The 26,229-nt window shown below is 31.8% G+C and overlaps 1 protein-coding gene across 1 annotated transcript; it reads right to left on the reverse strand.

Moving 5' to 3' along the window:
* Nucleotides 1–498: 498 nt before the first annotated feature.
* On the reverse strand, nucleotides 499–19,916 carry LOC149898790 (uncharacterized). Its single transcript, XM_090115204.1, has 7 exons — nucleotides 19,544–19,916; nucleotides 8,470–8,810; nucleotides 5,801–5,940; nucleotides 4,692–4,864; nucleotides 3,397–3,586; nucleotides 1,996–3,132; nucleotides 499–894 (listed from the first exon to the last, which is right to left on the reverse strand). Exons 1-7 carry the CDS (start codon nucleotides 19,600–19,602, stop codon nucleotides 811–813), a joined length of 2,124 nt encoding a protein of 707 aa, XP_089971330.1. The 5' UTR covers nucleotides 19,603–19,916; the 3' UTR covers nucleotides 499–810.
* Nucleotides 19,917–26,229: the final 6,313 nt, after the last annotated feature.

Here is a 26,229-nt window from a genome sequence, read left to right on the forward strand (position 1 = left end):
TGATAGTTCGTTATGATTGTATGTTTTTGAATTTTATAATAAATGGAATAAGAAAATTGTTGTTTTTTATTTATATACCCACCTACCTGTAATTTTCATACCTACTTTATTAAATAAATATGAATAATAATATTATAAATTATCTCGATCACACTAAGAGATATAAATCTAAAGATATTAATTTAAAATAGAGTCTTTATATATAAAGCGATTGACCTTTTTTTGATAGGATTTTATAAGACAGAAACACAAAAATAAAACAATCTTGTTTCAATTTTATCATTTATTTCACAAATTGTACTTGTTATTGTGTTAATATTTACAATAATTAAATATCACAGATAAGTTAAACATTATGAACTTGGTGAATTGCTTAAAATAAAACTTAAACTTAAAAATAACTTAAGTAAACTATGTACTCAATAGAAACATGGATACAGTCAAGTTATTAGTCACATTTTTTATAAAGATTCGCATATATACGCTCTTTTTTAATAAGTAGGATAAAAAAGAGCGTATATATATGCGAACACATGTGTCAGAAGTGAAACTTCTTTCGCAAGATTTAAAGATACCAAAATCGTCGTTTTACTCCATGACGTGACGGTATTTCCATGACGCGACCATGAAATTTTACTCTCAACGCGGCTAAAGAAGTTTCACTTCAATAAATGATGATAAATGTATTTTTTCATACCTATTTATAAAACATCGAAAAATATTTTATTACTTTTTCTCTACATTATCAGCTCTTTCTATATAATACACAGAAACTGCATATTTTTCGATTCAATTATTTTGTATAAACGGTTAAACATACATAAAAATAACACAGATAGTAAATGTATAAACGAAGTTGTTTGAAGAAATCGCCGCTTTTGAGAAGTCACCCTCCTAAACAGATAAAAGGAAATACCCATTGTTAATTACATTTATACATAATTAAATAAATAATATTTTAAATAAATAAATAATACATATAAATAATAAAAATAGTGCGTCATATACTTCGATAGATAGTAAAGCTTTGGAATGTAGATTGGGCATAAATAATACCTTACGAATAAGTAATAATATAAACTATTAATAATTATATGTATAATAAAATGTATATAAATACGAAAATAATATCATATTATAATAAATAAATTTTCTTTAATCATAAATTAAAATGTTAATCACATTACACACATTGCAGTAAAAGAACAAATCTTATATTTGAAAAGCTCTTGATGAAAAAACATAAAGAAAAAAGCCTTTTCACACAGAAGTAGGTATTTTATACTATTAAAGATATCTAAAAGTTATTTAATTTTTGCGATAGTGCGAAAAAACTTTTAAAAATATTGAAACACGCAAAGCATAAAAGAACTGTTACATGCAAGTTAAAAAAAAAATCTTCAATATTGTTATGATGTTAAGGCAATATGAATTCAAGGAAGATACACATCAGCACAACTCAAAACTAAAAAAAAGTATTATAATGAAGCATAAAAAGACAACAATAGACATAATCAATTGAAATGTTACATTTTTAGGACAAAGCATGCATTTCTTTTTCTTTTGAAGTGAAAACTTCTTTTGCGGCGTTGGGTATAAAATCTTAAACTCGCGTCAGGACACGTGACCTGATCGAAAAAGCGTAAGACGGATGGATATCAAACATGCTCAACGTTAATAATCAAGTTTTCACTTCTGCCGGCACTCCCCCAGTGCAACCCGTCTTTTTTTTCTTAAGAAAATTTAAATTTGAAGTTAAGCTTCTACAAGAACTAAACCTTCCTACCCTACAACATCTATCAAGTAGTATTAATACGTTGTCTAAGAAATGCTACCCAAATGTAACATTTCAATGGACTAACAAAGAAAAACACAAACATCAGTTGAAAAACAACAAAAAACAATTGTTACACAAGCGAAAAAAAATTAGTGCATCAAAAACAAAAAAACTTTATTGTTAACAAAAAATCACGGATTATAAATATAAATAACAACCTCATCTGAAGCATCTGGAGTTAGGAGATGAAATGTTGAATTTTCTACAAATTCTTCAAAATATTCAGTCGTAGTTTCTGTTTTAATTTCTAAATTAACACTTCTAGGCTTTTTACTGCTAATACTATCTTCAGTTGTGATATCTATTTGTGATATATTTGTAGATAGAACAAAGAATTCATCATTTATTTTGTCATTTTCAAATTGTTCATCATTTATTTTGTGATTATCGAATTGTTCATCATTTATTTTGTGATCATCAAATCGTTTATCTTCTGTTTTGTCAATCTTTGATTGCCCAGCATCTTCTTTATTATTATAAAATTGTTCTTTGTTAATTATTCTGTGATTCTCAAATTGTTCATCATTAGTTTTGAAGTTATCAAATTGTTCATAATTTCTTTTCTCATTTTCAAATATTTCATCATCTATTTTGTCATTCTCAAATTGTTCATAGTTATTAAATTCTTGACTCGTTGTAGAATCAATTTGAAGTGTTTCTGTTGTACTAAACTGTACTTGTGAATAATTTGTTGTCGATTTTATAGGTTCTGTTGTATATTGTGTTGTTTCTACAGATTCTGTTGTTTGTTGTGTTGTCGATGTTGTATAATTATCTAAAGTACTAACTAATTCAGTTGTTGTATCAACAACTTGACTTGTGACTTCCATTTTGACATTATTCTTATCATTTTTAACTATTTCTTTCTCAATTTCATCAGTCGGTCGTATATTTAAAAGCATATCAAAAATAAGACTTTCATTGACTTTTGTTTTATTAAGTTCTTCATAGCCTTTTTTCATTAATTCTTGTTCTACATTCTTTATTATTTCGTGAGTATAATTTTCTGGTGGAATCCAGTTATATTCTGGATCTGTTTGTGCTTGTTTTGTGTTTTTAGTTTTATTTAAATTAGGTTTTAAGTCCCAAATGTCTGTAGGTTCTGGTATGTATTCGTCTTTTATTTTGTGTATGTCTTTGGTGTATTTGGCTATGTGAGGACCGAGTGTGGTTTCTACGTAGCGTTTTAGTTTGTTACACTTTTCTATAGTGTTGACGTCGTGGGAACTACCCCATATTATTACGCCTGAAGCGTTTGATTTGTATAGAGATTGGAGAGCTATTGATAGATCCACCTGAAATTAAAGGGTTAAGTATGTTATAATAAATTTTTATAGTGGTGAAATGTTACAATAGATAAACATTATTTAAAAATTAATTCTACAATATTGGAATTTATTCATTAAATAAATCATATTTTACAGCAGTCGAATAACATGCTTGAAACAAGATTTTAATACTAGTAAGTACGTAGTAATAGCGGATTTATTGGATTCTACAGATTCGAAAAACTGATATTTTTAATTTAATATTTTTTAACTGATATTTTCCATACATACCTCCCTCAAAAACCCTCCATCCTGATACCTATACCAGAAATATGGTAAAATTGGAGTCCCTCGTCTCTTAAGACGAGAGGCTTCCTTCATCCGACCCTGGATGAGGGAAGCCAGTTCTGATGATGAGAGGTCCTGAGAGCTATATACTGACGGGTATAGAGCTGTGCTTTCCGCCCAGAGCCAGTAGGTCCTGGAATTTACCAAGTTTTTGTTATAATTTTTTAAGTGAAACTTCTTTGGGCGCGTATAGAGTAGTTAAATAGTAAAATTTTAAGGTCGTTGCAAGAACGTCACGTCATGGAGGAAGGCGAAGATTTTGGTATGTTAAAATCTCGTCAAAGAAGTTTCACTTCTGGCACGTATGCTCGGTACTTTTTAACATTAAAACACAGGTAGTATCAAGTATGAAAGTTAGTGTTAAGCTAGCTTCCCTCATCCGACTTGAGAGGTCCTGTGAGCTATATACCGACGGGTATAGAGCTGTGCTTTCCGCCCAGAGCCAGTAGGTCCTGGAATTTAGTAGGATATTTGTTTATTTGAAGTGAAACTTCTTTATCGGGGTTGGACAAAAATTTAGTGTAACATTTTTGCGTTACGCCGTACGCGTGACATTTTTGCGTTACGCCGTACGCGTGACATTATTGCGTTACGCCATACTCGTGACATTTTTAAGGTCATAAAGAAGTTTCACTTCTTACGTGTGTACACGCATAATTTTTTTTATTTTTTGAGGTTTTAAGCTATTGCATAGCTTCTATCGCGGGCCTTGAGCGCGGGGACCGAATCCAGAAATTCCGTAACGAAAAAACCTCACGCTCCCCACGGGGACGGGCGCGGAGGTGCGGCTTGAAGGCATAGCATGCAATAGCTTTACCGCGGCAGTCCCCGAGTGACACACGTCTTATTTGTAGTAATAAAGTATTGCGTGAAGTCCCATGTCCCCTAGTGGGGTAAGGGGCAGATGCATTATACATCTGTTTCAATGATCGATTTTCTTTAGGGACAAGTAGTTGATCAGCCTTCTGTGTCTTACCAGACCGAGACATTTTATTTCTACGTCTCCACCGGGAATCGAACCCAGGACCCCTCGGTTCTACGATCACGCGTCAACCACTGAACCAAGGAGGCGGTCAACTTGATAGTGTAGATACTTAGAATTTACATTTTTTTTTCGGTCGCCTTTCAACCATAAAACCGATTTTTTTTCATTTTTTGACATTTTGTCGCATATCAACGTTTTTTTTTCACATTTTTTCATCAAAAAGTCACATTTTTTTTAACAAAAAAGAACTTACTCATCATTCTCATTGACCACTTGAGTAGGACAGCTGTCTATCCCAGTGCTGGCTTTGTTAAAACAATATGGAAACCCGTAGTAGCCCCAAATCGCTTTGGGTCTTAGTTGTTTGGCGGTAGAAATAGTATTCTGCATAAAACGACGGCCTGCTTCTTCGAAACGCTGTTTTGCCTGGAAATTAATAATAGAAACTAGATTTAAACTGTTTTTTATTAAATTGGAATCAGTTTGCTTTTTTTGATTGCAATTTTTTATGAATGTTGATTTTTTTTTAAATAAATTAGTTAGAAAGAATTTAGTTTCAATACAGCGCCATCTAATTATTAATTTTGGTGTGAAATGCGTATCATAATGCAATTGAAATATTTCCCCGCTGTAAAAATCTTGTCATAAAACCACTCCGTTGCGACGTGAAAGAAGGACAAACTAATAGACACATTTAAAAAACATTAGCAAAAACATATTATTTATACTTAATACTAGCTATGCCCCGCGGTTTAACACATATTGGTTTTAGCATGCTGATATAACAGCCTTCCTTGATAAATGGACTATCTAACAGTGAAATAATTTTTCAAATCAGACCAGTGGTTTCTGAGATAAGCGCGCTTAGCAAAAATCGCTCTTTTCGTAACTATCCTAACTACTAACGCCTACTGCCTAAAATTTATTAATTTTCAATTTTAACTAATTTAACCTCCCGCATGATATAATATAACACAGTACATTACAAAATACAATATGAAACACATTCCACGTCCCATTTAAGTTAATGTAGGTCGCTTGAGCACGCCATGTTGCAATCATATTTATCAAGATTGGGCTCTAATTGTCGCTTTAGATTGAGGAATTTATTTATAAGTGGGATTATTATTAGCAGTGTTAATTGGAGTAACTATGGTGTGATAATAATTGTAACACAATAAGGAATTTTTCAATTTATACCCGAGATTTAAGATGATAATGGGATGGGTGGGAAACGAACCCACGACCTCTAGCTTGAAAGGCAGGGTCACTACCAAGTACCAACGGAGCCAACCGGTCAGAAAAAAATACCTACCTCAAAAAAAAAACATACCTAAAAAAAACAAATAAAATAAAACATACCTCTGCAGTAATCCAAGACTTCGGCCACCACCAATGCACTTTTTTCTCAATTTCATAAGAAACATCTTTATAGGGAACAAGAACTCCGAAGTTTTGTCGGAACACCGGCCGCCATGACTCGAAGTCTATTATTGCTACTCCTGAAATTTACAGAATTTTTTGTATTGGTAAAATATAATTGTTACTATATGAACAAAAAAAAAAATTTTGAACGTGTCAAAATTCTGGCTTTATATGGTGTTTATAAGAATTAAATATAATATGTTTTGTGTTTATATATTGACTTAAAAAAATATATACTTAAGACTATGTTGTAGTTTTTGAATCCTAAAATAATATATTTCTTACCATAATAGAGTAAGACATTTCAAAACAAAAACATGATTTATTTTTATAAAGTTTAGTTTTTAAAACGATTTTATTTTGTTCACCCGGGAAGATGCGGTGAAGTTATCAAAACAGCCTTTCATTCATGTTTTTGTCATGCCTCATTGAATATTATTACAACTTATTATAACAAGAGAGAGAGAAGAGAAGAGAGTAGTCTTCAAGCGTAGAGTGAACAGGTACCTTCTAGGGAAGCGCGTTCCATCTTAGACCACATCTCAGCTTAACATCAGGCGAGATTGTGGTCAAGCGCTTCCCTATTACCAATAAAAAAAAAACTTATTATAACAGTTTATTTAGATTACAAATAATATTCAGTCCCGTTAATATAATCTCTAGTAAACTTATCTAGTATGGTATGCAAAGAAAAAGGTGCCTATGTGGTAATAACGGCTCAGGTAATAAAATTAATAATCTATCTCTATACAAAATTTCATTAAATTTCGATTAAGCGATTTGTTAGTAAAAGATTAACAAACAACATACATTATCGTAATTATAATATAAGTTTTAAATTAATACGAAAAATTGTATCTATTAAAAAGTTGATTTGATTTCATAAAAGCAACTTCAGAATTTCTTGCCAGTTCTTCTCTGTAGAAAGAAACTGCTTTCCGAGACGGTGGTAACTATTTTCTATGACAATTCAAAAACTTATAGAGGAAGTCTAGTTCAAAGATATATTATGACTGCAGGATTGAGTTTTAGTTCGGCATTTACTTTGAGTTCCAATAAAATTAGAGTTTGAGTTTGAGGTACTCTCATCTCATCTCAAAGTAAACAAAAATCTCAATTGACTAATAATTCGCGAAGCTAATGTAATAAGTAATGATAATAAATGTTGATTGCAGGAAGCGAAGCTATAACCTTGGCACGCCTGTTCTAATTATTGTCTCAGATTTATGGTTATAGACCATTTTATAGTTTCTATGCGTGAGCTTATAGGCTGTTTTTTTAGTATCTCTGTCTAGTCTGTAGTCATTTATTTAGCCCTGGTTCTGGAAATCTCTATATAATACTAGGGGTCCGCCCCGGCTTCGCCCGTGGTACATATGAAAAATAGATGTTGGCCGATTCTCAGACTTACCCGATATGCACAGAAAATTTCATGAAAATCGGTCCAGCCTTTTCGGAGGAGTATGGCAATTGGCAACGAAAACTGTGACACGAGAATTTTATATATTAGAAAAATCGTCAAATGATGCTTACGCTTAGCGCAAATCTCGAGAACAGCTGAACCGATTTCGTTATTATTTTTTTAAAATATTCCTTGAAGTACGAGGATGGTTCTTATGGAGAGAAAACGTAAATATATACCACAGGCGAAGCCGGGTGGACCGCTCTAGTTTCACAAAAAATTATAATTTATTTAATATTAATTTATTATTGTTAATCATTTTACGGTAACGATATAACGGTAAAATACCTGAATAATTAAAGGTTCTTTTTACAAAAAAATTATATAATAATATGTGGTTTTAGTAAAATAGAGAATTTTATAAAAATAAAATTATAATTATTACTCTGCAGCTTGGTGAATTTTAAAATAATCAAAATCATAATTATTATTGTATGCAGAATTTAAAAGTACAAAAATAATCAAAACCTACTTACGAAAACCTAACAAAGTAAAAACTATAAAAAATAATGGAATTAAATCGCGATTTAAACCCGTTAAAATTATGACGTTATATTTTTATCACGTAAAGGAAGCAGATATAGGTATATGGGTCAGTTATGTAATAGGAATTGTTTACGCGATCAAATAACGCTTAATTGCTCTATGTGTTTGTTTGTCTTGGTTGTTTTGATTGGTATATACTAGCTGAGTTATGTGGCTTTGCTCGGGTTCCTGTTTTATAAGTTGACAAGTTTCATATTATGTAAATTCGTAAAAAATAACCAAATTATTTAAGTTTTGTCATGGTTTTGTCTGAATAAAAATATGCAATAAATACATGTAAATTTATAAAGAATAGAAAAATCAAACACGAGGCGGGATTTGAACCCGCATCCTTTCACGACAATCATGTATTACTGTAGATCTACCCACAAAAAATCTTTTTGCTATATTGGTTATAAGAACAGAGGATCCTGGGTTCGGATTATCTATGAAAAATGAATAAACAAAATCGTATTTCTTGCCTTAATAACTCGATCAGTAAAACATAAAAAGCATCTACTCCATTAACCAAGGGAGGACTTAAAATAGGCCAATATAAAAAGAAAAGAGAAAATCGCCACTCGACATAAAAATATGTCAAGTGCAGATTAAAAATTACCGTTAAAATCTGGGTCAGGTATACTCTGCGACACAGCATTCTTGAACGCATCCAAATGAAGTTCGAGGGCTCCCTCTTGCGGCACGCCGCCATTTCTAAACTTGAATTTCCCGCTGCTTTCATTCTTAAAAAGCGCGGGAAAGAGCCCCGGATCATACAAGATGGCGATCTTTTCGCCTAGAAAACTGTCATCTTTATTTTGAATTATTCCGTATTTCTCATGTAGATTGTCAAACGGTATTTTCTTGGATTTGCACTGCATTGTCGGCACGTTCCAATACACTCGAAAGGGCTTTTTGTCTCGCGGGACGTCCTCTGGCATCTCGATGACGTAATAATTGCTGGAACAAGTCAAACGTACTGGTTATGCTGCATTTTTGTTATGTTGCGTGATTGGAGAGGTTTGAATTCTTTATTGTTTGAAGGGGCTTTGTTATTCCAGAATTGAGATAGATGCCCTTAGATACTTGTAATATATTATGTATATTCTAAATAGATGCCCTTAGTTATAAAGTGGGATATAACAGTATTATTGTTTCATTAAATACTACATTTTTCAGTTCTATTCTTATATATAAAAATGAATCGCAAAATGTGTTGGTAAGCGCATAACTCGAGAACGGCTGAACCGATTTCGACAATTCTTTTTTTATTATATTCCTTGAAGTACTAGGATGGTTCTTATGTAGAGAAAACGTAAACATGTACCACGGGCGAAGCCGGGGCGGACCGCTAGTACTTATATACAAGTAAGTAGTTAGTTTTGTACGTGTGTACAAAATGAAATAAACATAAAAATACATCAATTCAAAAACCTAATAAGAAACATATTAGAGAAACATGTGAATCCATACTACCTGCCCTATACTTACAAACATCTAAAAACATCAGCTAAAAACATTTAAAAACATCATTTTTGTTATTTTTAGCAGCCCTATTTTTTCTCCAAGTTGGCAGCCCTATAAACATTTGTGTCTAGGCCTACCTACATACATTGCTCATTACCTTGACATTGTATAGTTCAGTCACCTGTTACAAGGTACTTTGTACATTTTTAACTCAATTGCTATATACTTAGAAGTTAGAGCTTAATTTTGAGCGTGAAAACTAGCTTATAATTTTTTATGCGTATTTGTTTATGCTAATATTTTTTTGTTTATTTATTTACCTAAACAAAACATTGATAAAAATATTAACCGAGCTACTTAAAAACGTTTAAAACTAGTACCTACTGTAAAACATTTAATATAGGTATATCTATCAATATTCAATCTAATACATACTTCAAAAGCACCAGTCTTTCCAAAATAACATCTTATCTTCTAAACGGATGAACAGCTTCTAATTCGGCATTCGCATAAAATATAATCTGCATTACGAAACAACTCAAGAGCAAAAAGCGAAATGAAAAATATTTATTACTATTGTATTACACTGCTAAAAGCATTAATACAGTCATACAGAAATTCCTTAACGTCATTATAAATTATCTTTTACATTGAGATGTATAAGATTTGAATGAATCAAGTGACCTCTTTATTCGCTAACCAGCAATCAAACCCAGTTTTATCTGGCTTCAGATATCTTTATTATGATTCCACCTTAAGTAGTTATTATGAACTATAATAATATTATAAAGCTGAAGAGTTTGTTTGTTTGAACGCGCTAATCTCGGGAACTACTGATCCGATTACAAAAATTATTTCGGTGATAGATAGCTCATTTCTCGAGGAAGGCTTTAGGCTATATATCAGCACGCTAAGACCTAACAGGAGCGGAGCCACGAGGGTGAAACCGCGCGACACAGTTAGTGAACTATAATAATAATATTTTTATGAGTTAACTTCAAGAAGTGACTTTTATAGACTAGCTTTCCGTCCGTGGCTTTTATCGTGTAGTCTAAAAACTTTCCTCTTGAATCACTCTATCTATTAAATCAAACCACTTCAAAATCCGTAGCATAGTTTTATACATAGGGACGGACGGACAGCGATAGCGACTTTGTTTTGCAGTTTTTATGTAGATAATGTTACGAAAATTCAAAAAATAAGGAATAACAGTTTATAAGAATTATAATATCTAAGAAAATTGTATAATAATAGCTAGAATACTGGCACTAGTTTTAAAAAAGCTGACCATGTTTACCTAGATATTTCTATTTCTATTAGGTACAGTAAAGCAAGATACTAGATAACGAAATCTCGCAGACAAATAGCTATTTAATCGGTCCGTCATTTAGATACGATGTCATGGACAATACAGGGTAAAAAGGAATGAGGGAATAAGGATATTTATCACTAACTAGCCGCAACGCGCGGTTTCAGCCCCGTGGCTCCTCTCCTGTTGGTCGTACCGTGATGGTATATAGCCTATAGCCTTCCTCGATAAATGAGCTATCTAACACCGAAAGAATTTTTCAAATCGGACCAGATTTGAAAAATTCTTTCAGTGTTAGATTTTCCATTTATCGAGGAAGGCTATAGGCACAGACTAATAATAATATACTACGTATACAACTATATATGTCATCTCGCTAAGACCAACAAGAGCGGAGCCACGCGGATGAAACCGCCAAGCGTAGCTAGTATTTTATATTCAGGAGCATTTTCACCAAATATCCATTAGATTTTTAATATTGTGGGTCTATAATAATATACCCAGATTGCGCATGATCGGTACAACCTCGCTTCCCACGTACTAAGGCCCTGTATATCTAACTACGTATTACTATACGGATGTTAATTGTCTCAGTATTTATATACATATATAATATATGCCTTTGTATATGATAGTAAAGGCATAAGGTTTCAGTACAGGTTTGCGAAGGTCAGGTCTATTGTTTTTATCGTTTGCTAATCTCAACTTGCTAAAACCACTGTGTTCTATTTAAACCGGTAATAAGTATCTTTAAAAATCGTTAACGATATAAAATTTACCTACTTGAAAACTGGGCCTATAAAAATGTTGTGCTAGTTACAAGTTTTGAAAAAAAAAATTATAATTTATTGACATAATAATCATCATTTGGGTCATTATAAGCTCATCTTTACTGCAGGAATCCACAGCGGCAGTTTGGCAGATGTATTATCTTTTGTTTTTGAATACTTACCTACTGCTTATTTCGCGATATTTTGTCAACCGATTTTTAAAAAGATGAGGTTCAAATTACAAAAGTTTTTTGGGTTTGTTACCTCAGAACTTTTGACTGGGTGAACTGCTTTTGATAATTCTTCTTTTATTTAAAAGCTAATGCCTTCCAGTTGGTTCCATTTAATTAACTAGTTCTGACCATTCGAGGACGGTCTAATTTTTGTAAAAAAATATTTTTGCAGATGTCATGTTATTTTCTTCACGTCCATACTCCTGACATTAATTACTGACTTAACTGCACATAGCTGCTATTCTAATACAAATCTCATTTTCCTGACCTACGTAACCACAACAAAGGTCACTAAACTGCACTAGTAAACAATATGATGCTGCAGAGATAACCATCGAGATAACGCGGAAGAAAAACAAAGGAATGAGTCATTGATTTGTACTGAAGACTTGAAAGGTCAGCAGGAGATCGGACTTATGTTTTACTGGCTTTAGCGTGCGGTTTTGCTTGCGTCACTATAACTATCACTATATTATATGTGTTATATATAAGTCACTATCATTACACAATTTAAACAAAGTCCTCCGTGTCCGTCTGTATATGTATGTGGTAAACTCAATAAATACTGCATCGATTTTAATTCTTTTTTTAGCAATGGATAGGCGTGGTTCTCGAGATTTTAGTACTTATTTAACAACGCAGGCAAAGTTTCGAATGGAAACCTATTATGTGGAGGAAGAATTTGCTTATCTAGACTATAATAATATAATCTATTTCTGTGTCAAATTCCATGATAGCGTGATTACTCGTTATGACGTGAAAGGGAAACAAACATACATCCATTCACACAAACTTTCGCGTCTATAATTGTAGTGGAAATTAGAAAGGTATAAATCAGGAAGTTTTATAATGCATCTCTCATTTCCTAATTATCAATAAGACATTTTGTTTTGTTTGGTCGTATGAACAAAAATTATTTTGTCAACCTATTTATAAAGAGACTAGCTGCTCCGCGCGGTTTCACCCCCGTGGCTCCACTCCCGTTGGTCGTAGCGTGATGATATATAGCCTACAGCCTTCCTCGATAAATGAGCTATCTAACACTGAAAGAATTTTTCAAATTGGACTAGTCGTTCCCGAGATTAGCGCGTTCAAACAAACAAACAAACTCTTCAGCTTTATAATATTAGTATAGATAGGTAGAAAAGTTAATTGTAATTGACTCTATTCTGTCTATTGTTTCTAATGTCAAATCTATTTAGAGTTTATAATATTGTCAATATTGTTATTTAAAAATTATATAACCTAGGGGTTTATGTAAGCCATATTTTAAATCGGATGCCTTGGCTGATCATCAAGTGTTATCAATATACAGCCAAAAATACTGACCTTAGTAACTTCGTTTAGATCTTGGAATTTTGAGAGGTAGAGCAATGCATACAATTTTAAGTTATTTGTTTTTTAAGAGTATGTAGATCACAGACATGTATATTGTAGATGGTAGAGTTAGGTAAATATCGTCTATAAATATTAGGTATATTGAATTATATTAACTACTGTCGATTATTACGATTCTTAATACATAATTGCTAAATTTACATTTTCTTTCTGATTGTAACATTCCCACAGATGAATAGGAAAGATATGGATTAATGAATAATCGTATAACTTATTCCAAGTTACTGTATATTATGTACTTACTTGTGACTTGTGAGGTCTTTATTTTCGCGTCAATTGAAACCAAAACGTCTTTTTTGTATGTTTGTCTGCGAGATGATTTGCCCTGATTCCAGTAAACGACTTTTTGTAGTAATATACATATATTATGTTTTGCGTTTATTTTATTTTAATAATTTTGTTCATAGGGATACTTACCTACACGATTATTTAAAAAAATGCTTTGCCCACGTGGCCAAAGTTAATTGCTCTAGGTATACACAACAAAAAGCGGTCATAACTCCATGACGTAATACTAATACTCATCTCAATATAGTATGTACTCTCTATTTTTAGATCAGTATTATTCCATATAAACCAAAACTAAACGATGACGTCACAGGGCAAAGCACTTACCGTAATTAAGGAAATATTGGCAGGCCTGAAAGAACTAAATATAACATTTCTTTGTTACCAAAAAGAGAGCGGAAGTTTTTATTATAAATGTGCTGTATTTGTATGTTTTTTTAATTTTATTTTAAGTAACAAAGTACTGAAACTGAAGAAAAGAAATTTAAATTTTAACATAGGATTATATTATCTGCTTTATAGATTTATTTGTGTATAATTGTGTGTGAATATAATAGATATTTTTGCACTCCAATAGTTCATTTCAATTTTTGCACTCCTAATAGTTCATTTAAATATATCATGAATTCGTTAGATTATTTTAGTTTTAAGGAAAATAGTATTGTTATTATATTATATGGAGATAGTTATAATTTAAAAAAACATGACATTGATATAGGATTTCAAAAAATGTTGAAAATTAGTAGTGAGACAAAATGCAAATTTATGTTGTGTACATTGCCATATTTGCCTGGTTTGACACAAAATCAAAACAAATTTATCTATAATATCAATTTAAAATTATATAATTTAACAAATCATCATAGTGATGCATTTATATATTTTGACATAAATTCTTGTATAAAATCTTTTTGTTTGACAAAGAATACAGTGTATCTGCCATCTAGATATAAGAGAGAACTTGCTATGTTAATAGCATATAAAATTATTAACCAGTCTGATACATGTTCAGTAGCAGACCATCGATCTACTATAATTTTATGTAGTAGTAATTATATACATCAACCTAGGTTAAGTGTTGATAGACAAACTAGCCCTAAGCTAGATTTAAACTAGTATGTAAGACAACAGCTAAGCAGCCTTTTTCCATTGTACATCAAAATATTCAAGGCTTGGCTAGCAAATTATTAGAAATAGAATTATTTTTAAATCTTAATAGAATTAAAATATTTTGTGTAACAGAACATTGGCTTAAACAATGTCAGTTGTTAATAAATATTGATAATTATAAATTAAAAAGTATATACTTTAGGACAAATGCAATTCATGGAGGTTCTCTTATTTTTGTACACAATAGTTTAAAATGCAAGGAACGAACTGACATTGTTAGCCTTTCTGTAGAACGCACCATTGAACTGTCCTGTGTTGAGCTTGAGCGTTACATTATTGTTTGCGTATACAGACCTCCTTCCAGTGACTATAATTTGTTTGAGACAGTCATGGAAGAAATATTAAAGCGTTTAGGCAGGAGTAAAAAGAAGGTAATAGTATGTGGTGATTTTAATATTGATTTACTTTCACACACACAAACGGCAACACGAATAGTTAATTTGTTTCATTCATTTAATCTGTATAAACTTTTTGATGAGCCCACACGAATAACACCTACTTCTGCAACTTGTATTGATAATATATACTGTGATTGCAAATGTTTAGAAAAATATATTCTCAACACGCTAACTTCGGATCACTGTGGCCAGAAAGTAGTTTTTGAATGGGATTGCATACCTACATTTAAAAGAATTAATGTTAGGCCTATAACTAGAAAAGGCATTCATACATTTAGAAATAATATTGATAATAAACTACCTGACCTGAATAATCAATCCTTTCATAAAAATCCTTGTGAAATGTTTACAAATCTTTTTAAGTTCATTCATAGTGAATATGAAAAAATATTTAAAATTAAATCTTTAACTATTACCAAGGATTTACCATTCAGCCAATGGGCAACTCCTAGTATACACAGATGCAGGAACGTTCTTTACGAGTTATATGGTATGAAACAATATAACAAAGACTTGTCATTTCTTAGTTATGTTAGAAATTATTCAAAAACATTTAAAAAAGTTTGTTTCACTGCCAAGAGTTTGTATATCAGAGACAAAATACGCAACTCTGACAATAAAGTTAAAACGGTTTGGACAATTATTAATGGTGAATTGGGCAAAATCCGATCAAACGATAGTACCATAAAACTTGTCAACTCTGGTAGGGTCATTGACAAAAGTGCTGATGTTGCGCTTGCTTTTGAAGATTTCTTTAGTAGTGTCCCTGCTAGTTTAACTAAGAATTTAAATTCGTCTTCAGCGCTTGCAGAGTCTTTATTGAGGGATCACGTTGCTGAGTGTAACAAATTATTTGAATTGCGACACGTGACTGCTGATGAAATTGTTAAAACTTTTAAAACATTAAATTTAAAAAAAACATGTGATCTCTGGGGTATGTCTGTAAATTTAGTAAATAATATCATAGAAAACATTGCCAATCAACTAGCGTTTATATTTAATCAGTGTTGCGACTGTGGTATATTCCCAGATTTACTAAAGTTTAGCAAAGTTATTCCTTTATTTAAAAGTGGTGACCAAGAAGACAGTAATAACTATAGGCCAATTTCCATATTACCAACTTTGAGCAAAGTCTTCGAGAAACTAATTTTAAACCAATTAAATAGTCATTTTGCATCAAATGGTTTACTGCACGCCAAACAGTATGGTTTCACAAAGGGGCGCTCTACCACTGATGCCGGAGTAGCTCTTTTATCACATATATACAAAGCATGGGAAAATTCAAAGAATGCTTTGGGGATATTCTGCGACCTTTCTAAGGCTTTCGACTGTGTAGAACATTCCACTCTATTACGGAAACTAAATTTTTATGGTATCAAAGGTTTAGCACAGGATCTCATAGCTTCATATCTTCAGAACAGGGTACAAACCGTTGTCGTTAATGGAGAGAAATCTCGCGGTGCGCCGATTAACATAGGTGTTCCGCAGGGATCTATCTTAGGACCGTTTTTGTTCTTAGTGTATATTAATGACCTACCTTATTATTTGCAGGATATGTGTGAAATAGTACTGTTTGCAGATGACACCTCATTAATTTTTAATGTGGATAGACATGACACAAATGTTGACGAAGTAAACTCTGCTCTTTTACGCATATCCAATTGGTTTAATGCTAATAATTTACTATTAAATACAAAAAAAACAAATTGTGTAGAATTTATCCTCCCAAATGTAAAAAAGGTGAAAAGGAATATTATTTTAAACGGGGAGATATTATACCCTGTGGAATCGACTGTTTTTCTTGGTTTGACATTAGATGAGAAGCTTCAATGGGGGGCCCATGTTACCACCACCGCTGCTAAGCTCAGCTCAGCTGCATATGCAGTTAGAAGAATAAGGCATCTCACCGATGAAGAAACGGCTAGATTGGTTTACTTTAGCTACTTTCATAGCATAATGTCCTATGGAATTCTGCTATGGGGCAGGGCTGCAGATATAGAAACTATATTTATATTACAGAAAAGAGCCATACGCTCTGTATATAATTTGCGTGCTCGAGACTCACTAAGAGATCTCTTTAAGAATACTGGTATCCTTACTGTACCGTCGCAGTATATATTTAATAATATTTTATATGTACATAATAACGCTTACTTACACACAAAAGTAGGAGATAGACATTGTTATGACACAAGAAACAGAAATAAAATTGAAATGCCATTATTCCGGCTAGCTAAAGTTAAAAATTCATTTATGGGCCAAGGTATACGCTTTTACAACAGAATTCCTCATAATATTAAAGAGTTTAGTAGTTCTAAATTTAAATCTTATATAAAAAATGTACTTGTCAAGAGAGCCTATTACAGTATTAAGGAATATATGGAAGATAAAAACCCATGGAGGGTTGTCGCGTAAAAACCACAGGACAGTTGTTTGGTACTTATATTATGATAATATATTATGATATTACTTACATATGTAATTTGTAAAATTGTAAATCTGACATGATTAAAAAGAGCAACTATGGAGTTTCTTGCCGATTCTTCTCCGTAGATACTGCTTTCCGAATCGGTGGTAAATGTTAAAAACATGTACTTAATGACGTTTCAAAAGTGCTTCTAGAAGAAGTCTAATTGAATAAATAAATGTTTGAGTTTGAGTTTGAGTTTGATATACAAGCTTTCCCTTCACGTATCTACTCAAGTACTTATTCTTCAAATTATAGCCATTCTATGTCGCCCACAACAATTTTTTTATCAAAATATATTGAGCCATTTTGACGTGAAAACGGAACATAGAACATAAAACTCTCTACAACACACAAAACTCTATACCTACCTAATATTTTTAATTTTTTCTTAATCGTTCTCATGACAGTAGAATCGTCTACTGATATAGCATTAAAATAAAAACAGACAGACAAACTATTATATTAAAATTAAATCTTTCAACTTTAACAACAATGTTTTATTAGTAACATAAATTTACAAAAATCCGTATGTCAACTCTATTAATTGTACACTAACCTTAGTTTTAACAAATCGTATACATATTTACAAAGCAAATTATTAAATATGTACACTAAATACGTAATATTTATAAATAATAGGAAGTACGGAAGAGAAACGATTGACATTGAATGATATACTATATTTACACGTCTCACCTAAATATTATGCTTGCAACACAAATATTGTACTTACGCGGATTTCATTATTTATAGATGATTAATTTTAGCATAAAAAATAAGTAGGAAATCGATTTTCCATTATTCGTGAATCTTAGGCGTTCCTTCTTTATTCTATTTTTTACATTATTTTACAGCAGGATAAAACACTCTTTCAACATAAATTTGTAATTTTGATACGAGAAAAACTTTTCCTTCAAAATCTTCATTAAAAAAACCTTTATCATTTTATAACTATGCCTGTTTATATTTATGTATGTTTAATGAAAAAATCCTATTTATTAGATAGAGCTTCGCTGTTTCACCCGCGTGGGTCCGCTCCTGTTGATCTTAGCATAATGATAATATAGGTATAATATACCTAGCCTATAGCCTTCCTCGATAAATGGGCTAGGTATCTAACACCGAAAGTATTTTTCAAATGGGACCAGTGGTCCCTGAGATTAGCGCGTTCAAACAAACAAACAAACAGTCAGCTTTATAAAATTAATTAAAGATACATAAAATGTTGGTCAGTGTTAAAAAATAAACGTTTTAAAAGTTCGTTCATCAACAATTCTACAAACATTAATTAAAAACTAAACATTATTGTTTACATTCCGATAAAATACATTCTTTGTAAACGCAAATATTTATTTATTCTTGTTTTTTTAACATAAATCTGAATTCGGAGTAACAATTGTTTTATATTTTATTAACTTATGATAAGGTGTTTCTTTGTTTTTATTATTTTAGATTTCTAAGAATATAATACGTGAAATACGGTTTCCATTCTGTTTCCTTGAAAAACCATTTCAATAAATTAATTTATCTCTCTTCACTACATAGTATAAAACAAAGTCGCTTTCTCTGTCCCTATGTCCCTTTGTATGCTTAAATCTTTAAAACTACGCAACGGATTTGGATGCGGTTTTTTTAATAGATAGAGTGATTCAAAAGGAAGGTTTTAGTATATAATTTATTGGGTTTTAGACAAAGCGGGCGAAGCCGCGGGCGGTAAGCTAGTATATAATATTTTACTGTATTAAATTTATTTATACGTAGGTACGTGGTTAATGTAGATGGGCAATATATTTTAAAGTAGATAAGCTAATAGTAATAGTAATATCACTTACCTTATCGTAATGCATTTTATAATTAGGTACTAAAAAAAAATGTTGTGTGGTTTTATGAAACCACGGTAAAAGTGAAACTGTTCGAACGGTTCCGAACACTGCTTTGTGTAGCGCATGTCGCGTGACGGTCGGTCGGCTGCCGAGTAGGTATACCTACTCGGCAGCCGCGATACACGCGACATGCGCTACACAGACCAAAAAGTTTGAGACGATATAATAAAAGTTTCACTTTAAAAATCTATACACATTATACACATATAATTTACCTTATAAAATAAAAATTTAATTTAATCTTAAAGTTAATCTTTAATCTTTTAATAATGAATCTTTTACTCTTAAATAAAAAAGCTAACCTTACCTTTCATCGTCACATCGCACAGCGTAGCGCGCCAAAATTAAAAACAACAAAAACTTCATTTTAAATGTCACTATGAAAAGGGCAGCCGCTTATAAATAGTCTTTTCCACCATGATAGTCTGTTATTTAATTATTTTCTATCTAAATAATTCAATAATCAACCTCACTGTAAATTGAATATTATTTCAAATTATTTCAAAAACGTTCCAATCATTTTTTTTTAATTAACAAGGCAATGGCTGTTGTAACAAAAAAAAATAGGTCCACAGCCACGATTCATTCATAAAATTCGAAAATTAAAAAATCATTTTGTCAATGCGCGCGTAATTTCCCGCCAAATGATGTTCACGCTCGATGCGTTCAGTGACCACGGTTGGTCGCGACTCTAGACGCGACAGCACACAACGATATTAAATACTTCAGTCTGGTTTAAGGCTTGCGACCACTGACAGCATAAAGCATGTTTAAAGAAAATTATTTGAACTTAAAATTATTTGTTTATTGTTATCTCATTTTATCATAGCTCTTTTGTTTCTTATTTTCCCTTTAGGGAAACTTTGCTTTGTAATAAAGAATAATTTCTACTTTGTTTCCAGAAATACTAGGAATAAAATTTTTTCTTAAAAAAATTGCTGAAAAAATTATTGATAATTATATTTTGTATTATAAAGCTGAAGAGTTTGTTTGTTTGTTTGAACGCACTAATCTCGGGAACTACTGGTCCGATTTGAAAAATTCTTTCGGTGTTAGATAGCCCATTTATCGAGAAAGGCTATAGGCTATATATCATCACCCTAAGACCAACAGGGTCGGAGCAATGCGGGTGAAACCGCGGGGAACAGCTAGTTTTCTATAAAGTTGTAGTTTTCGTGAAAATTGCTATAGCCGAAAAACTCGTTCAGAATTACAAGTAAAATAATACAGTCTTTAAAATAAATGTATATCTTGATACTGGACACTAACCCTTACCTTGAGAACCTATAACTAAATAAGATCATTGTTTACAAGAACAAACGCGGTATGAATGAATAAATATTAATGAATAAAAGGAACGATTTGAATCTTTCTCTGTAAGGAATACATTGATATGTCAGAGTATAAAATAATTGTTATGTACATACAATATTTACTATCTGTAACATTATAGATAATACTACTATTATTTACTCTGTTCCATTATAATCCTGCCACATATGGTAAAATGAACTTTCATGAAAAAAAAAAAAACATATTGGGGATCGGTAGAAATAAGCGCGAATATTTTTTTAAACCGTATTACACAAGTGTTACTTGTGTCATTTTTATTATTTTAAAAATGAATTGAAGCAATTCGAATATCGAATTGATCGACAAAACATGCACACATCAAGGAGTTAAATATAACAAAAATTACTACAATTCTTAAGTGTTTAAATCCGGTATACTTAATCATTATATTATTGAAAGAAATGTGTCTATTTGAATAAATAAATATTAAACACAATAGAACAGATCTGAAATAATTATAATATGAATTGATGAATTATTGTTTGGAAATAAAAAAATTAATGAAATATTCGAATTTTATCGCCTACAAACACACTTTTTGCAAATGTGACATTTTTAATGTAGTTAACTCAATCAAACAGACAAGAAATCTCATATGGTAATATTTCTCAATACGATTAAAGTGTAATCAACCCATTTCTTAATAAGTAAACAGCAATGTTTAATATAAGCAAATTCCATTTGTAACTTAATGTTTGAAGATCGTAAATTTAAATCCTCTTTATGGTGCCTTAATTTCAAAATACATTATTGTTTTGACACCTTTTCTAATCTGTGGAAATGTTTTTCTCGTGGTGGTTGATTTGTTATCAGTTTATTGTTTTATAATGCTTGCTATGATTTGGTACTCTTTGTAAATAAAAAGTTTATACTTTTTCTGTTTTTATAGACGTTTCCATATTGAAGATTCTAATATAATACCTATGTGTACTGCATTGAGATGAAAGATGGATTCGACAAATCTATATTGTACATGTCTGAAAAAATATGAATTAAACAGTCTGCTTTTCCATCCCATATAAAAATCGATACAGCTCCTCTATAATTCGAAAAATGATTTCACATTGCATTATTATTACGAGATTTCCTTTTCTAATACGGATTTAGTTTGAAATAAGAAATATGGGTTTGGATTATTACAAAAATACCATTTTATAAAGCTACTAGCTGTGCCTCGCGGTTTCACCCGCATTGCTCCGTTCCTATTGGTCTTAGCGATGAAATATTATAGGCTATAGCCTTCCTCGATGAATGGGCTATCTAACACCGCAATAATTTTTCAAATCGGACCAGCAGTTCCCGAGATTAGCGCGTTCAAACAAACGAACTCTCCAGCAGTATAGATACAGTATACATTCGCATAAACAAGGTAAAACAGCTAATAGTTGATAATTTGTGGTATAATTTAACGTCATTGCTCCTCATGACGATCGTTGATCAGTTTCCGATGATCTTGCATAACCATTTAATATCTAAGCTTATGTAATGAGGAAGGATGTTATGTTACTAGGCAATGATATGCCTCTTTCTTTAAAAATATGACTGAGTTTCCCCTTTGGTATAAATCGTAATTATCCATACTAATATTATAAATGCGAAAGTAACTCTGTCTGTCTGTCTGTTACTCAATCACGCCTTAACTACTGAACCAATTTGCATGAAATTTGGTATAGAGATGTTTTGATATCCGAGAAAGGACATAGGCTACTTTTTATCCCGGTAAATAGGATAGGTTTTATCCCGGAAATCCCACGCGAACGGGAACTATGCGGGTTTTTCTTTGACTGCGCGGGCGAAGCTGCGGGTGGAAAGCTAGTATGAAATAAATTATTGATTTGCCAGATTAAAGTTATTATTGAATTTCATACATTTTTTCATACAAATTTTAGTATCGTAGTATCTCGGGAAGGCACATAACCCTGAAACACAGAGAAAGCTATAATATTAGAAGTTTGGGGTCTATATTATTTTGTGTAACGTATAGATAGTAGATACCTTGTTAAATACAGATAGATAGATAGATAATTATTTATTGCACACACACAAGATTTACAATAAACACAGAAAAAGACAAATAGATGCAAGTATATGTACAAATGGCGGCCTTATCGCTAGGCAGCGATCTCTTCAAGACTACCAATATTATAGAATGTTCAATTTTTGTCGTAATTTTTAGCGTATCCAAGCATTGCTATGGATGGTTTTGAATACCTGTTATTTTCATAATACGCAATACCGAATGTAGGTATATTTCATAGCGATACGTGCAGTGGAACACAATTGAGAGTCCTTAAACATAGAAGGTCCAACCAACCACCTATTTAAGTACATACAGATAAACGTGGAAATAATAAAATCAAACGACATAGCATTTAAATGGTAGATAATAAATTCTGTTAACCTACTTCGAAAAAGGTTAAAAAACAAATAAAGTTGGAAAACTTTACGCCGCTTCTAAATTGAGTTCAATCGAATAAACGATAAGTCAATTCGTTGCAGCTCTAGAATTGATCTGTTTGATTTGCTTTTAATACTACTTCTATATAAAACTAACTGCATACCGCGATTTCACAAGGTTCTTTCTTCAAGGTATTATTATAGTTGTCTGGTAGAAATCGCTCATGAGCGACAAGACCGCCTACTCTTGTGCTGTTTTTTATGTCTTTCTGTCAACTTCATCTGCGTGTACAATAAAGTATTTTTATTTATTTACTAGCGGTCCGCCCCGGCTTCGCCCGTGGTAGGTACATATTTACGTTTTCTCTACATAAAAACCATCCTCGTACTTCAAGGAATATAATAAAAAAAGAATTATCGAAATCGGTTCAGCCGTTCTCGAGTTATACGCTTACCAACACATTTTGCGATTCATTTTTATATATAAGATTTACCTATTTATTTATTTACCTATTAGGTAAATATTATCATCGACCAATACACGTTCCCACTGCTGGGACACGGGCCTCCTATGAGGGTACAGACCATAATCCACCACGCTGGCCAAGTGCGGGCAGATGTCACGCCTTCGAACTTTTGATTCGACATGTCAATTTCCTCACGATGTTTTATTTTGAGCATGCGCAGATAAATTGAAAAAAATCGAAGTCAGAAGGCCTAACCACTGAGCCACCACTGCTCAATATTGCTAGCTTGGTAATGGTATTTTTGCATAAGTTCGTAGAAACAAGCATATGTATGTATTTATTTGTGTATGTATAATTATGTATGTATTCGAACCTTTCTCTTGTTTTAAAAGGTAAATTATGTGTATTTTGACCTATCTCTTGTTTTTCTTTCATCGTGATCGTCTAAAACATTCTTTGACGCGCCTTTTAACCCTAACCCTATTTTAACACATTTACATTTATTTAAAATTCAAGTACCAATTGGTTACACCTTATCAGTTATCACAGGATGAGTGCCGTTTTCCATTCTACCCCTATCTTATCAATAAGTATGTTTTGAATCTAATTACTTGAGTCAATTCCGGTTGTAGGTACATACTTCAGTAGGTAAGACATAGTTACGTTTGTAATACAGCTTTTTGTTTGCGGCTTCGCTTGTGTGGAATTTCGATTTATAAATACGATTTGGATGTTTGTTACTCTTTCATGATAAAACTGCTGGACGGATTTGGATGAAACTCTACAGTAGAGTTATATACATATATAAAAATAACACATGAGCTATATAAATACTTGATCGCGGGTGAAACGCGCGGCACAGCTAGACCTACATATTTTCGTCATTTTAAACCAAATTTAAAGCTATTTAGTCAGTAAATATATCGCAATTAAAAGTATCTGTGCACTAAATTTCCATTTGAGATAAGTGAGAAAGTTTGTTTGTTTGTTTCAACGCGCTAATCTCAGGAACCACGGCATAGATTTGAACAATAATATGTGTTGTTAGATAGTCCATTAGTCGAGACAGGCTATAAGGCTACGCTTAGACTAATAGGAGCGAAGAAATGCGGATAAAACCGCGGGGCAAAGGCTAGTAGTAGATATAATTGTATGACTGGCCAGAAACAAAAATATGCAAAGAATAGAAATATATTTTGGGCATGTTATAAATAACAAATTTCACTTTAAATTTATTATTGTTATCAATGTAAACCAGCTGAAAGTCGTTAAACACATGCGCTTTGTTGGAGATCCGTGAATTATTTTGTTTGTTTGTTCATGTTATTTTACGTATATACAAAATAAACGATTTATTTTGAATGAAAACAAGTCTTTTCTCAGGACTTACTCATCGATGTATATAAAATTAAAAATGAATCTCTGTTTCCCTTGGTCACGGCATCACGCGTGAACGGCTGGACTGATTTCGATAATTCTTATTTTCATGTGTTCGTTATTGTCAGGAGAAAGAACTTATGTAAGGAAAACTCAAGGCACATAAATTAAGAAAATGAGAAAACATATAATATATAATATTCATGGGTTTCACAATTTTCGCGAAGACGGGACAAAGCCTGTCAGCCCCCCTAGTCAAGTGGCTTTCTGTTAGCGTAGCGTTCAATAGAATAGACTACGAATGTATGAGATTGACGTAGGCTGTAGATAAACGTATCTACAGGTTACGTCAATCTCATACATTCGTAGTCTATTCTATTGAACGCTACGCTAACAGAAAGCCACTTGACTAGGGGGGCTGGTCAGCTAATCTGATACACTCTTCTTCTTCTCTTTGGCTTTAACTGATAAACCCTTCCTTTATAAAACCTTTAATAAATAAATAAACTATAAATTTCCAAAAAATAATAGATACAATAATTTATTGAGTAAACTCAAAATGACTCAATTTGTTTTCACACATTTACCATACGTGATATGAAATTATGGAAAAAATTAACAATGCATACAGAACCGCAAATACTATTTCATAATAACATTACCATTAAACGAATCTCCATGTGTGGCCTAGTTTTCGGTCTCCTACTGATAATGTAAATCATTTTAGACTAAGATCATTGATCTCTTTAATTATTATAATACACCATGTTGTGGTGTTTTTAAGTTATTGTAAAAATAACATGTAATAAATATACTGCTATTATAATTAATGTTTAAAATACTTCGCGTCAAAATAATACAATTTGATTGTTTCAGGGATATAATTTCACATTATAAGAATGTGAATATTTTTCAGGACTGACTCCGCGCTATTAAAAAATATAATGAATAAATGGGGACTGAAATAGGAAACAACAAATTAAAATTATATCTATTAAATTTTTATATTTGTATATTTAAATAATAAAAAGTTTGTAAATGCAAATTATAAAAAATACATTCCAAAAATGCACTCCTCGTAGATAATGCTAAAAAGGATGTTCATATCGGTTAATAAACATAAACATGCAAAAAATACGTAATTTTTTAAATTTATAATACAAGTATTATTTCAGGTGATTGTATGTACTTAGGTTTAAAAAATCTAAGTACATGATATAAATTCGATTATCATTTAAAATCGTGGAAGGCCGTTGATAACAAAATAAACAAACTAATATTTACTTATATATATGCGCCTTTTTGTGAGGAGATATTGTAAATCATTTAAGACAAAGATCATTGTATACTGGCCAAACTATAATATCGTATTATCGATTACTGAAGAAAACCTATTATA

Source organism: Colias eurytheme, chromosome 22 (genome assembly GCF_061535395.1).
Source record: "Colias eurytheme isolate Ceu_HAF_F1 chromosome 22, ilColEury1 Martin Lab GWU primary, whole genome shotgun sequence".
In the NCBI taxonomy this organism is placed as follows: domain Eukaryota; kingdom Metazoa; phylum Arthropoda; class Insecta; order Lepidoptera; family Pieridae; genus Colias; species Colias eurytheme.

Bases quoted from the DNA above. Each gene is read 5' to 3' on its own strand.
- LOC149898790 (XM_090115204.1), bottom strand. From the start codon at position 19,602: ATGAAGTTTTTGTTGTTTTTAATTTTGGCGCGCTACGCTGTGCGATGT. The intron at 3,587-4,691 runs GTAAGTTCTTTT...GGTAAATTCCAG, and splicing joins GTGGTCAATGAGAATGATGA to GACCTACTGGCTCTGGGCGG. The intron at 895-1,995 runs GTTGTTATTTAT...TTATCTGTTTAG, and splicing joins CTCCAGATGCTTCAGATGAG to GAGGGTGACTTCTCAAAAGC.